Source organism: Dasypus novemcinctus, chromosome 6 (assembly GCF_030445035.2).
Source record: "Dasypus novemcinctus isolate mDasNov1 chromosome 6, mDasNov1.1.hap2, whole genome shotgun sequence".
Classification (NCBI taxonomy): domain Eukaryota; kingdom Metazoa; phylum Chordata; class Mammalia; order Cingulata; family Dasypodidae; genus Dasypus; species Dasypus novemcinctus.
In genome coordinates this window covers 107,941,110-107,954,128 of record NC_080678.1, presented here as the reverse complement: position 1 = coordinate 107,954,128, position 13,019 = coordinate 107,941,110, and the positions used below count along the sequence as shown (strand labels likewise).

General features: G+C 49.6%; 1 protein-coding gene across 1 annotated transcript; it reads left to right on the top strand.

Moving 5' to 3' along the window:
• The first annotated feature begins 33 nt into the window (after positions 1-33).
• Positions 34-12,477, top strand: LOC131279015 (anthrax toxin receptor 2-like). The gene is made up of 7 exons (XM_058299634.2): positions 34-63; positions 1,044-1,123; positions 1,201-1,269; positions 1,607-1,684; positions 11,338-11,409; positions 12,070-12,141; positions 12,394-12,477. Exons 1-5 carry the CDS (start codon positions 36-38, stop codon positions 11,398-11,400), a joined length of 318 nt encoding a protein of 105 aa, XP_058155617.2. The 5' UTR covers positions 34-35; the 3' UTR covers positions 11,401-11,409; positions 12,070-12,141; positions 12,394-12,477.
• The last annotated feature ends 542 nt before the right edge of the window (positions 12,478-13,019 follow it).

The following is a 13,019-nucleotide window of genomic DNA, read 5'->3' as shown; positions in this document are numbered from 1 at the left end:
TGTGCCAACATTTCCTTCCTTTTTTGCAGGCAAATATGATGCTTCAAAAAGCCGCCGCTGGAGGTAAGCCCCCTCCTGCCCGCCGTGGTCTCAGGGGCCGAGGGCAAAGCAGGGCTTGTGCATCAGTGCATTCGGGTCCCGATCCCTCCACCACGTTCTATCTCTGAGTTGGAGAAAGTTCCTTACGGTCTCCGAGTTACAGATTCCTCCCCTGGGCAAGGAGGCTAAGGTAATACCCACTTCGCCTTTATGAGAACTAAGGTGCCTGCCTGCACCTTTGGTCTTGAGAGGCTGCAGGTGTGTCCAGGTGAGGCCACTTCCCTCTCTGACCTGCACTTGGGAAAAGAAAAGGAAGCAGCCAATGTTCCCGCACAGACGTAGGATTTGGTTTATGGATCTTCTCGATTGCTGCCCTTTGCTGCCCGCTGTGCCCTCTGAGCTGCACTGTGGCTTTCAGCTCTTCTTCCTTTCACCCTGTGCCTCCCTCCCTGATGGTGTTGGGTGCTGTCCTCAGACCAGGACTGATGTCCTTCCAGGCTTCCCAGGGGCCTGCACTGGGTTTTGCAGAGCCCTTAGCTGGGTGCATGGTCCCCTGTCAAGGGCCTTGGCCAGGGGCCCTGGGGCCCAGGACACTGGCAGGAACCCCTAGGCCAGCCTGGCTCAGGGATCCCTTACCCTGAACCTGCAGCCTACCCATTTCGGCAGGTCAGCCTGTGGTCTCCCTGCTGTTCTGGAGTCTTGCACCTGTCAGGTGCATGAGCTGGGTTTCCCTTCCCGGCACAGGTGGTACCATATGGTGGGGGAGGATGGGACAGCCAGGCAGGAGGGGCCCTGAGGTGGGCTTGGATTCCTGTCTGCCAGGTGGGTCCTGGCCTCAGGCCCTTCTCTGCTGAAAGCCTGCAGAGTAGGGTGGCCGGCACATGCGCCTCCCAGTGAGCTGCTCAGACCTTGCCCGCACAGACAGCCCTGAGGTTCTGCCGCCACAGCTCCCTGGTACACCCCAGGTCCCGTTCCCACCTGGCCCCTCTTTGCTTGTCCTCCAGGTAAGAAGGTCACCAGCATGGTCTATGCTCTGATGGCTGAAAAAATACCTGAAGGGGCAGACCGGTTGGCTGTGGAGGAAGTGAGTCCAATCCATCGTTACAACCATTATGCTGCACTGATTCTGGGGAATTCTACTCAACACCTTCTTTCTCTTAGGCTCAAAAGGCTCAGAAGATGGGAGTGATCATTTTTACCATTGGTGCAAATGAGTTTGAGCAAAAACAGGTAAGTGAGAGCAGGTAACACAGGGGCCACCCTTGAGCCTGGTTGGGGGCAGGTGTCAGAGGCTGCTTTCCCTGGGTAGCCCAGGGATGCCATCCTAACCCCCGCCCCAATTACTTGGGTCTACCCCGTCCGCTTTAAAGGATGGAGTTGGTGGGCTCGGTTGCACCCCAGCTGAGGTGGAGGCCGCCCCCCATGAGTTCTGCTGCAGATGAAGGATCTAGTTCCAGGGAAACACTGCCCAGACCCTGACGTGTTGGCCAGGCACTGTCCCGTTTGTGGAAGCAGCTGCCCCTTCCATGCCCTGGCTTGCGTCCCAACCACCTCCTCTCCCTCGTAGCTGGAAGGAATTGCAGACTCCAAGGACCATGTGTTTGGGGTCCCTGATCTGAACTCCCTGTCAAGCATCAGTTCCCAGGTGAGTGAGAACTGGCGTGAGAAGCTGCAAGTGAGGAGGGGCTTGTCGAGAATCTCCCCACAGCTCACGCCCTGCCCTTCTGCCCAATGTGGATTCTAGGTAATTGAGAAGAGCTGTATCGAAATTAAATCCCTGGAGCCTAGCAAACTGGAACAGATTTTGGTAATAAGAAAGTGGGTAGCTGCTATTGCAAATGCAAAAAATTTTTTAAAAGCTGTTAGATGGGACAACCAGCAAAATGGCAACAGAATAAGGAGCTCCTGGAGTCAGTTTGTGCTACAGCGCAGTTGGTAATCCCCCAGAGCTGTCTAAAACACCTGTTTGGGGCTTCCAGGAGACCAGACCAACATCCTGCAACATCAGGAGCTATTCAGTGTCTAGAACTGGAAGTTCCACTTCCAAGAACCAGGAAGAGACATTTGGGCACCAAATTCAACTACTAATTAGAAAATTCAGCAGGTTCAAATATAATCCTAAGAACTGCTAAAGTTTGAGCCAGTCCAAGTTTGAAAGAGGCCAGTAGCCACCATTTTGACTCCACCCCCCAGGATGAGGGTAAGCCAGGTTGACTGAAAATTACCGTGAAGGTAGGGACCAGCTTCTTTCACCAAGATCATCCTGCAGTCCTCGCCTATGCTTCAGCCCCACCTCTAGCAGTGAGGAAGCTGGCAGGCCCTGCACCAGCCTCTCCGGGTAACTGTGGGTCCATTTGGCTGGCACGGACCAAATAGTCAGAAGTCTACCAGGTCATCTGTCATCATTTTGGACCTGCATGGCATAGATTGCTGCCCACACCTGCCCAGAGCGACTGACACTTCCTCCCAAGCCCCCCACTCGACCCCCGCCCCCGGGTCCGATGCCTGGCTTGGTTTTCAGGTTGCAGCTCAGTGGCCTGGGAGCACCAAAAGGGTCCCGGGCCCGTCCCCAGGTGTTCCTCATGGGCTCTTTCCAGCAGGTGGCTGCCCCTCAGCCTGGGCTGGAGCCACCGCGCAGCCCTGGCCCCCGCCGTGGCACCGCTTCCGCCAAAGAGAACGCCGGGCGAGGCAGCCACCGCGCCCTCCCTGCCTTGACTCCTGGGGGTGTATTTTTGGGTCTGTGACGGTGAGTGCTGCCGGAAGGGGGCTGATAAAATCGCCTAGGATGGCCTGTGGAAACCTTCTCATTAAAACTAACAACTCGAAGGACTTCTTAGGGACGCCATGATTTAATTTTCATTTCTTAATGACCTTACCCAGAAGTAGGGGAAACAGCAGGAAAAAGAATTGTGATGGGTTTCTACCCGAGGCTGCCTTCTTGAGATACTCACAGGATGACAGCTGCTGCCCTGCCTGACCTAACAACCCTCCCAAAGCAGCTTGGGTGCCATTTGTGGTCATTGTGACCCAGATGAGGGGCTGGGTATTAAGGAAACCATTTCGAATTTTTTCCCTTCTTGATGAAATGTTCCCGTTTTTCTCTGCATATGGAAATCCCTTCTAGAGGCAAGAATTCATTCTTTTTACAGTGCTAACAGGGTTCTGCCTGTGAATCGCCGTGCCTTTGACAGAATCATGCAAGTTCTTTGGGTCTCAGTTTTCCCATCTGTAAAGACGGGTTTGAGACCCTTTCTGTTCTGAGGATCGGAAAAAGGGACATGGGAGGACATCCCCACCCCCAATCCATATCTCAGTCCCTATGGAGTATGAAGTCCCCGTGACAGCCACAGCCCCATGGGGTTTGTGGATGAGCAAATGACAGCCGAGCCAGAATGCCCACTCGGGCAGGGGCTGCTTGCCTTGGGCGTGGGGGGAGCCCTCCTTTGGATGGCAGCCTTGCCTCTGGGGCCAGCCTGGGATGGCTGGGTTGGGTCATTGGGAAATTTGTTGGGAGGCTGGGGGGTGTCCGAGTGTGGTCTGCCTGCAGCAGCTGCACCCCGACTGGGAATGGGGTTCCTCCAGTGACCCCTGTCCTCGGCTCCAGAGCATTAAAGCAGGACTGGCCTTCCATTGTTCCTGTCCCCAGGGTCTTTTCACTTAAGGTTGGGGCTTCCATCCCATGCAATGAACTTTCACCTAAGACCAAGTAGGCAGAATGGGGGTCTAATATCGACTCTTGTGCCTAAGATCACTTTTGTCAACATTAAAGCATTTCTCTGCCCAAGTTATATTGGCCAGCAAGAAATTTATCCCTGACCCATGATCCATTTTGGATCAAAACATATTTCTCTGAAGTCAGAGCATTTAGTATGGTCTGAACTTTGGTTTTAAATTCTTTTTGGAAATACGCTTGCTGTGGAGGGTTCAGTCAACATAGGAGAATAGAGAGTGAAAAAGGAATGACCCTCTGTCTCCAGAACCTCTCATTGCACTTCTTTCCCAGTGTGGTGGCTATAGGGGTTTGGGGGGTGGGTACCTCCCAAATCATTTTCTATGCATTTACATGCATTTAGTCTTTTAACAAAAACATGGGTCATACTGTATATGCTGTTTAACTTGCTCCTTATTAAAAAATAAAGCAAAAACTCAGTTTATGTGAACTCACTGCAGTAAGAGACAACATGACTTTGAAAGAATCTTAGCAGTATTCCAGAAAGGGAAAGTCAGAAGCTGGATATTTGTAAAGATTTAGGAACTGAGTTCCAGTGGAACAAGACAGATGGGAATGGTTTGGGATGGGACAAGTTCAAAATACAATCCTTGAGGATTGGTAAACAGCAAGGAGAAGGGTCTTGGGAAGTAAATTGTTTGCTCAGGTCAGCAGGCTACTGACTTGGATACATGACACTAGAAATTCCCACCATTTCTGGAACTTTTCATTTCTTTGTATAGATCCAAATTTCTACCTGGTTTCATATTCCTCTGCTTGAGGAATTTTCTGTAATGCAGGTCTGCAGGAAATAAATTTCCTCAGCTTTTGGTAGTATGAAAAGGGATTAATTTCAACTTTTTTTTTTAAAAAAAGTTTATTTTATTGTCAGGCTTTCTTTGTAGACATTTTAAGTCAAGTACCATTTCTTAAGCCACCTCTTAGGGTACCTTATCTGTTGATAGCACAGCTATACCTTTTTACAGTGTTATACACCATATGGTTGAAGTATCTGGACACAGTTACTTTAAAGCAGAAACTTTTTTTTTCCTCCCTGAGATTTTGTTATGTCCTTTTAAAAAAAATGCAGGTGAATTTTATGCAACATACAATTAACCATTTTAAAGTGTACAGATCAGTGGAATTTAGTATATTCAGAATGTTGTACAATCATCATCTCTATCTAGTCTTTATTACCCCCCAAAGGAGAGCCCACACCCATTCAGCGGTCACTTCCCATCTTGCCATGGCACAGCTCCTGGCAGCCATTATTTCACTAAGCTAAGTGTTTTCCCAGTTCACCCATGCTGTAGCATGTATCAGTACTTCATTCCTATTTATAGCTGAATAATATTCCATTTTATAATACCACCTTTGCTCTATCCATTCATCCTATTGCTGGATCTTTGGGTTGTTTCCCTCTTTTGGCTGTTGTGAACAGTGCTGTTTTAATGTTTATATGTAGGCATGTGTGGTACTTGTTTTCAATACTTGGAGGGTATATACCTAAGAGCAGAGTTGCTGGGCCATATGGTAATTCTATGTATGACCTTTTGAGGAACTTCACCTTCATCTTGGGAAAGTGTTTTCATTGTTACAGAATTCTGGGTTTACAGGGTTCTTTCTTTCTTTCAGGACTTTATAGATGCTGTTCCATAATCTTTTGAGGTGTCTGGATTTCTTGGATCTATGCTTTGTTGTCTGTAATTTTGGAAAATTCTCAGCCCTTAGCTACTCTAATATTCCTTCTGTTCTCTTTTCCTTTTGCAACTCCAAGTATGTTTGTTTGACATTATCCCATAGCTCTTGAATGTTCTGTTCTGGGATTTATTTAGTTTTTTCCCCACTTTTTTTCTTTGTGTTTCGATTTAGATTGTTTCTATTGATTGGTTTTTCAGTTCACTGATTCTTTCCTCTCCTGAGTACAATTAGCTGATGAACCTGTCAAAGTTATTCTTTAACTCTGACAGCATGTTTGCTATTTCTAGCATTTCCATTTGACTATTTTATAATTTCCCTGTATCTGGTGAAATTCCCCATGTGCTTATCTATGTTGTCTACCTTTTCCATGGGATCATTTAACAAATAATCACTTTTATTTTAAAAGTCCCCGCTGATAGTTCCAAGACCTGGGTGGTCTCTTGAGTCTGGTTCTATTGATTGCAATTTTTTTTTTTTTGAGGTACCAAGGCCAGCAGGGATTGAACCCAGGACATTGTAGGAAGCCATTGCTTAACCACTGAACCACATCGGCTTCCCTGGGCTGATTTTTCCATTTGATTGTTTTCTTGTTTTTCGAAGGCACTGGGAACCAAACCCAGGACATTCCCTTGGGGGAAGCAGGAGCTCAACCGCTTGAGCCACAACCTCTCCAGCAACTAGGTTGATTGCTTTTGACAGTGGGTTGTTTTAGGTTCCTTTTTAATAAATCTAGTAATTTTAAAATTTGGTTCTGGACATCATTGTAGAAGAACAGATAAGACTGAGGCAACCAGTATTTATGCTCACAAAATGTCATGCCTCTTCTGTCAGGCTGTTAGTATGGAGGACTGAGCAATAGTGTCCTGAGTTGAGCTGGGTTTTGGTTCCTTTGGTGCTGCCATTACTTTCAGTGCTCCACTGGCTTTAATGAATTCTGCTCGCACTGGGCTGCTGTTACCGTGTGCTTAGAGTGGGGTCTGGGATGTTAGAGGGGCCTGAAGGGCCACAGGTTTTTCTCTGTCCCTGCTGAATCCTCAGCTTTTAGCAGTCCTTGCATGCCTGTCTTCTCCATGTTCTTGCCTCTCAGCAACAGACCGCTGTTGTCTGTCACTTGGTGCTAGGCTCGTGTTGGGAGTGGTGGGGGGTTTCTACTTTCCTTCTCAGTCTTAGGCAGGTCCTGTGTGTGTGTGTGCGCATGTCTTGGGGAGGGGATTTCCCCCAAAACTCTGCCTTGTGTCTGTGGTTGGTCATGGTTGGTAAAGAATTTCCTGCTCTCTTCCAATCGCAGCACACTTGCCCTTGGTGTGGGTGTAGCATTTGAGTCCAGAGGTTTTTGCTTGTCCATTGCTGCCTGGTAGTCCAATCATTTGGATGTGTCTCAATCTAGTTTTTATTCCCATACTGATGATGGGCCTGTTTGCCATAAAGTGTCATAAAAATGATTTAAGATTCTTTAGTCTGCAAGTGGATATTCCTTTAGAATATATACCTAGATGTGTAAATTTGCTGGGTTGGATGGTACACAGTTTAAAGTTTTGATCCATAAAACTGAATTCCCCTTCAACAAGGCTGTGCTTTTTTGCATCTTAATTTTTCAAAGAAAATTTTTACTTAATATATTAAACTTCTTTGAAATTAGAGGGGAGGAAAAAAACACTTGTTATTGTGGATGGTTTCAACAATTAAAAAAGGCTCTGTTTAAAAGTTTTATATGCCTCTGATATAAAGAAAAGGAGAAATTGTTACTTAGTGGATGCACAAGGATGATCAGAGCCAGGCAAGGCAGCGTTTAATCTGTGCTCTCCCTTTCAGAGGGCCATCCAGGTTCTTCTATTTTCATCTTCTCAGGACCCCTTACAAGTCCACAAGGAGGCACCTGTGGCTGATGTGCAGGTGTGGAATAAAGGGCATTCCCGGGTATTGGGTTGATGGGATGCCTGGTCCCACCTGTAGCCTCCTGTCATTTCCTCTGGCACTCATGCTGTCCACCACTTCCTGCTGGGAGTTGTCATCTCACTGCCCAAGAAGCATCTGCCTGTTCCAGATGGTCCTCGTAGCCAAATGTTGGGGTCTCTCCCCAAGATGCTTGAGACCTAGTTGCTCACTCAATGCCTTTGCTGGCAGCTGGCCTGAGATGATTTTGTGGTCTGACCTCAGTAAACTCAGGTAATGGAATGATCAGGTGGGGAAGCTGCAGGTTTCGCACCAGAAGATATTTTCTCCACGCTTGTCTTGTTTGCTGCTTGGGTTTCAGGATTCACACCCCATATAATGGTTAAGGACCTCACAGGTCATCAGGCTCAATCTCCACCTAGTGGATGGAATGGCACTGGTGGTCTACCTCCCCTCACATATGTCCGGCTTCCAGGAGCACGCTCCTTATCAAGACACTGTGGAGAAACCTCTGAATTTTAGGGAATGCTTTCTTGCAGACAGCAACCTTTTTATACCCTGAAGTAATGGCCCCATCTAGACTGGATAGGAAGTTCCCATCTCTTGCCCTCCAATCCCACTCCCCAGAGGCAACCACTTTAAAATCATCTATCTTTTTCTTATGAGCCTTTTTGCACATTTTTCTAATAACATGGTTGTACTGACTGCAGTTCCTTGTTAAAGTTTATATATTACCTCTTGACTTAGTATGGAAAATAAATTTATTTTCTTATACCTTTGTTCCCCTTCACAATTTTGCCCCCAATACTTCCATTCTCTCAAAAGAGTTCAACCATTTTCTGTTACCTATTTACTGCATACATCTGTTACCTATTTACTGCAAAACAAATATTCTTTACAGCTGAGCTATGTATTCTAGTGTTATTTAATTTCTTAATTATTACTAATGTTTATTTATCTTTTTACTTCAGGGGGTCTCTTAGTTTCCCATGTTTTCTGCTTATGTAGAAGCTTCCCATTTATAAAGCTAGCTTCTTAAGTTTTTCATAGATATTCTCTTTGTATCTTATCCCACTCCCTGTATGCTCTCTGCATTCCCTGTTTCTTCTGAGTTTTTCTGGTTGTTACTGTAGTTGCTGATATTTTGGTCAAAAATTGTAAGAGTGGAGGTATTCCTCAAGGGTCTGATGATTTTTGTTTATCCGTTCTCATCTAAGAATGGGGCACAAAACACAATTGCAACTCTTCATGCTAGAACGCCTTTGCATTTTTTGCTCTTCCACACTGTGTCTTTCTCAAGACTTTCGGTATCCTGTGATCTATTTCATCAGCCATAAGCCCTTGCTCTCTTCTTTGTTCTGGAGTCTAGACCCTCCTTCCAAATCAGTTCAAACTGGAAACTTCCCTAGATGGTGTGTGTGCATTGATGACTCTTAGTTCCCATAAATCTTATCATTGTAATTCTTTTCTTTTTTAAAGAGTTATTTTTATTTTTATTTAATTTCCCCCCCTCCCAGTTGTCTCTTCTCTGTGTCTATTTGCTGCATCTTGTTTCTTTGTCCACATCTGTTGTCGTCAGCGGCACTGGAAGTGTGGGCGGTGCCATTCCTGGGCAGGCAGCACTTTCTTTCGCACTGGGCAGCTCTCCTCATGGATGCACTCCTTGTGCGTGGGGCTCCCCTACGCGAGGGAAACCCCTGTGTGGCAGGGCATTCTTGCGTGCATCAGCTCTGCACATGGGCCAGCTGCACACAGGTCGAGGCCCAGGGTTTGAACCGTGGACCTCCCATGTGGTAGACGGATGCCCTATCCACTGGGCCAAGTCTGTTTCCCCATTATCATTGTAATTCTTAGTTCATTTTCACTCAGGGCAAAAAGAAAGGAGTAGAGAAAAGGGAAGTTGAGAGTAGTGTTAGCGTTAGCTCGGAAAATGAGCAGAATTGCACTTTATCCCAGGAGCTGCCAATTGTATAATCTGTATTGTGGATGGCTTTTCAGAACCTTGTGCTTTTCTATCTAGCAGTTTTTAGATGCTGGGGTAAGACTGAGGCAGTTTGTGCCTCCTACCATGGGCAGAACAGGTACATATTGGGTTCATATCCATGTTAGCTATGGAAAGTGTGGCAGATGACTTGACCTGCCTGAGCTACAGTTATCTCATCTGCAAAATGAGAGGAATGCTGGGGTCATGGGGTTGTCCTGGAATTGGAAATCATGCATGTACAGTGCCTGGGACATAAGCTCCCCAAAAACGATAGTTCTGATGTCATGAGAAACATCTGACCTTAGTTTCCTCCTTGTTTGCTGACAGTTTTAGATGCAGCCTAGAAGAGGCAGTAAGGAGGCTGGGGAAGAGAAGCTGCTGTTGGGTGTATGGCAACACATATAAACAGGACATTGTGATGGTTATAGTTTCCTCATTGCTAGAGCAAATACCATGCAATGGGTTGGCTTAAACAATGAATATTTATTGGCTTATGGTTTGGGGGCTGAGAGAAAGCAAGGCCTCATCAAGGTGATGCTTTCTTCCCAAAATCTGGCATTTTGGGGCTGGCTGCTTATGATCATATGTTCTGGGCTTCTCTCACCCGTGGCAACATACATAACAGCCTCTCCTGGTCTTTCATTCTCTTCTGGGTTCTGTTGATTGCTAGCTTCTGGCTGCTTCTTTTGTGTGTGTTTTTGTCTGCGACCTTACTATAAGGTCTTCAGTCATAGGATTAAGACTCATCCTGGGCAATGCCTTATTGGAAGCAACTTCATCGAAAGGTCCTATTTGCAAGGTTCTCTCACTCAGAGGACTGGATTAAGTTTAAGAACATGTTTTGTGGGATACATAGCTCCAAACCACCAGAAGCGTGCACGTTTGTGGGTACAGAGAAGAAGGGCCTTGCAGTGTATTGGTCCTTCTGATGCATGGCTTAGGAGAGACTTGAGTGGTCACAGATCCAAGGAGAGAGCCCAGCAGAGAATGAGGAGGCCTGGGACCAGCCTTGCCCCCATGACATACCTTGTGCAGGCCCTTAATCATGTGACCTGTGCACCTCCCATTATGCTCCATAACCTGGACCTATGCCCATCTACATGATGCTGTGCAGGTCAACAGATCTGTGGGCTTGCAGAGACCTTGAACCCTGGTAGGTCAGCAGATGTGAGTGGCTTCCCAACTGGCCAGTAAGGGCCCTGAGTCTCAGCCTCCTTCAACCTCCTCACTCTCCTTCCAGGCACTGAATACAACCTGGAGAAGCTTCTCCATTTGCTCAGTGGGAGAAAGGGTTTGAAAGTGGGGTCTCCCCCTACTCATCCCCCTGGCAGTGACAGCTGGAGGAGGACTACCATGCCAGGCCTGGCTCCAATCTTCAGGTGGGTAAGAAAGAAGGGAGACAGGAAGGTCCAATCTGCCCTCCTTCTTCTGAGATGAGGGTTCTGTAGGGAATTCTTCCATAAGAAGGAAGTCGGGCAGAGTCTGAACCCCAAGAATGCAGGGGTCTAGCATGTCCTCATTAGGCCCATGTGAACTTTAGAGCTGGGCTATGGCCCCCAAGGGGCTTTGGATGGGAGTAATGCCAAAAAGCCCCCTCCCCCACTCAATCAGAGAGGAGCACACAACAAGAATGGCCATTGCCAAGGGGCGGTGGACCCAGGGGGTGAGGACCTTCAGAATCCACTGGGGCTTTGCAGCCAATCCATCGCCCCCATTCCTGGCCCTCTCGACCCTGTCCAGGGTACACACCTCCATCTGCCTGGGGCTGACTCGGCTTCAGCACTGGAAGGTCCCAGTCCAGGAAGCTCCTCTGACCTGGGCAAAAGGGCTGGGGGCACCCCCCTGCCCTGCTCACCAATTGCGCTGTGGGGCCTGAGGGCTACTGCTCTCCAAGGCTGTGTCCGGGAGGGAGGCACCTGTTAGAGAGGCTGCTGGAATTGGGGGACAGGTAGAAACTCTGCTTGCCCAACAGGGCACCTCATCCCCCTGACCCATGCCCTCTTGTCCTCAGGTCGACGTTTCTGGGAAAAAGCTGGAGGAGCATTTACAGCTTTGTTGCCGACATCACGAATAAATTAAAGAAGTAAGGCTTCTCTGAGCTGCAGGCCCCTTGGGCTGTGGGAGTTCAGCCCCGGCCAGGCAGAGCACACATCCCTTGGAGCCTCCAGGGGCCTGCACGGCCCTCGGGTGGGAGCCCTGAGCCCAGGGCTCTGAGCCAGAGCAGAGGACACATGGACAGATGCCAGGGGATGCCCCCTGTGGTGGCCGAGGGGTGGTGCCAAAGGTGGGGGGGAGCTCAGTAAGTCCATCCATGGCCAGGACGTGGAGGTGGTGACCAGCTCCCCAGAGGGGGCGAATTGGTGGAGGAGGGGTGATGGGGGAGGAGAGATGGGGGAGGAGGAGGAGGGACAGAGCTGCAAGAATATCACAGTAGAAGGGAGATGCCTCAGAGGTGCGAGTGCAGGTCTTGATGTCACTGCAGGTGTGTGCAGGGATGTGCAGGTGTGCACATACGTCTTCTGGGGTGTTGGGCTCTAGGGGTGGGCAGAATGCCATCCTGGCACCCGCTCTTGCGTGAAGCCTCCAAGTCCTTCACTCAAGTTGTCGGCACTGCCTGGTGGGGAGTGGGCCCCGATGTGAGACGTGGTGGGGAGGGGGCAGCTGGGCTGTGGCCCAGCCTGGCTGCCTGGGCATGCGGCTTCCAGCTGTGAGTGGCCTCTCACAAGTGGGCACTTCCTCGCAGCCCAAAAATGCGGATCTCCTTTATCACCTTCGACTCTCAGGGCTACATGTCCATGGACCTCACGTCAGATGAGTAAGACCCCCGGACACCCTCGGTGGACCCGGAGGCCCCGCAGGGCAGCGAGGAGCGAGCCCCAGTGTCAGGCGGGACGATGGGGGCAGTCAGGGTGCTGGAGCGAAGGGTCTGGGGATACCAGAGTGGGTCAAAAGGAGGAGCCCAAGGGCAGGGTGGGGAGGGGGCAGCTCGGCGGGGGCCCGGCCTTGCTGCCTGGGGGTGCGGCTTCCAGCTGTGAGTGGCCTCTCACAAGTGGGTGCTTCCTCGCAGCCTGAAAACACGGATCTGCTTCATCACGTTTGACTCTCAGGGCTACCTGTCCATGGACCTCACGTCAGACAAGTAAGACCCCCGGACTCCTTTGGCAGACCCGGAGGCCCTGCAGGGCAGCGAGGAGTGAGCCCCAGCATCAGGCTGGCCCTCACCCAGGACCCAGGTTCCTTGGGGACGCCTGGCACCTGGCACTGTCTCCCCCAGTGTTCTCTCCTCACTCCTTCCCCGGTCTCCCTTCTGTCCCGAGCACCCATGGCAGCACCTCCCTTCATCAGAGTCTCTGAAGAGTCCAGGGACCCAGGGGGGCTGGTGGAGACTCGTGCGTGTCCTGTCCCAGCCCTGCCTGTGCTGTGAGCCCAGCTCTGTGCCTGCTCGTCCCCCTCTAGATTTGGGGGGGGCAGGGTCTGAACCAGGCGGGACGATGGGGGGCTGTCAGGGTGCTCGAGCGAAGGGTCCGGGGAAGCCAGAGTGGGTCAAAAAGAGGAGCCCAAGTACAGGGTCCCACAAGCATGGGGCAGGCACAGCTGGGGGCATGCTGTGGCCTGAATGGGGTCACAAAGCCTGGGGGTGGGGCTGGCAAGTGTCTGGTGGCCACAGGGTCCAGGCACTTGGGGACACCAGTG

Bases quoted from the DNA above. Each gene is read 5' to 3' on its own strand.
- LOC131279015 (XM_058299634.2), top strand. From the start codon at position 36: ATGATGCTTCAAAAAGCCGCCGCTGGAG. The intron at 64-1,043 runs GTAAGCCCCCTC...CTTGTCCTCCAG, and splicing joins TCAAAAAGCCGCCGCTGGAG to GTAAGAAGGTCACCAGCATG. The intron at 1,685-11,337 runs GTGAGTGAGAAC...TCTTGTCCTCAG, and splicing joins TGTCAAGCATCAGTTCCCAG to GTCGACGTTTCTGGGAAAAA.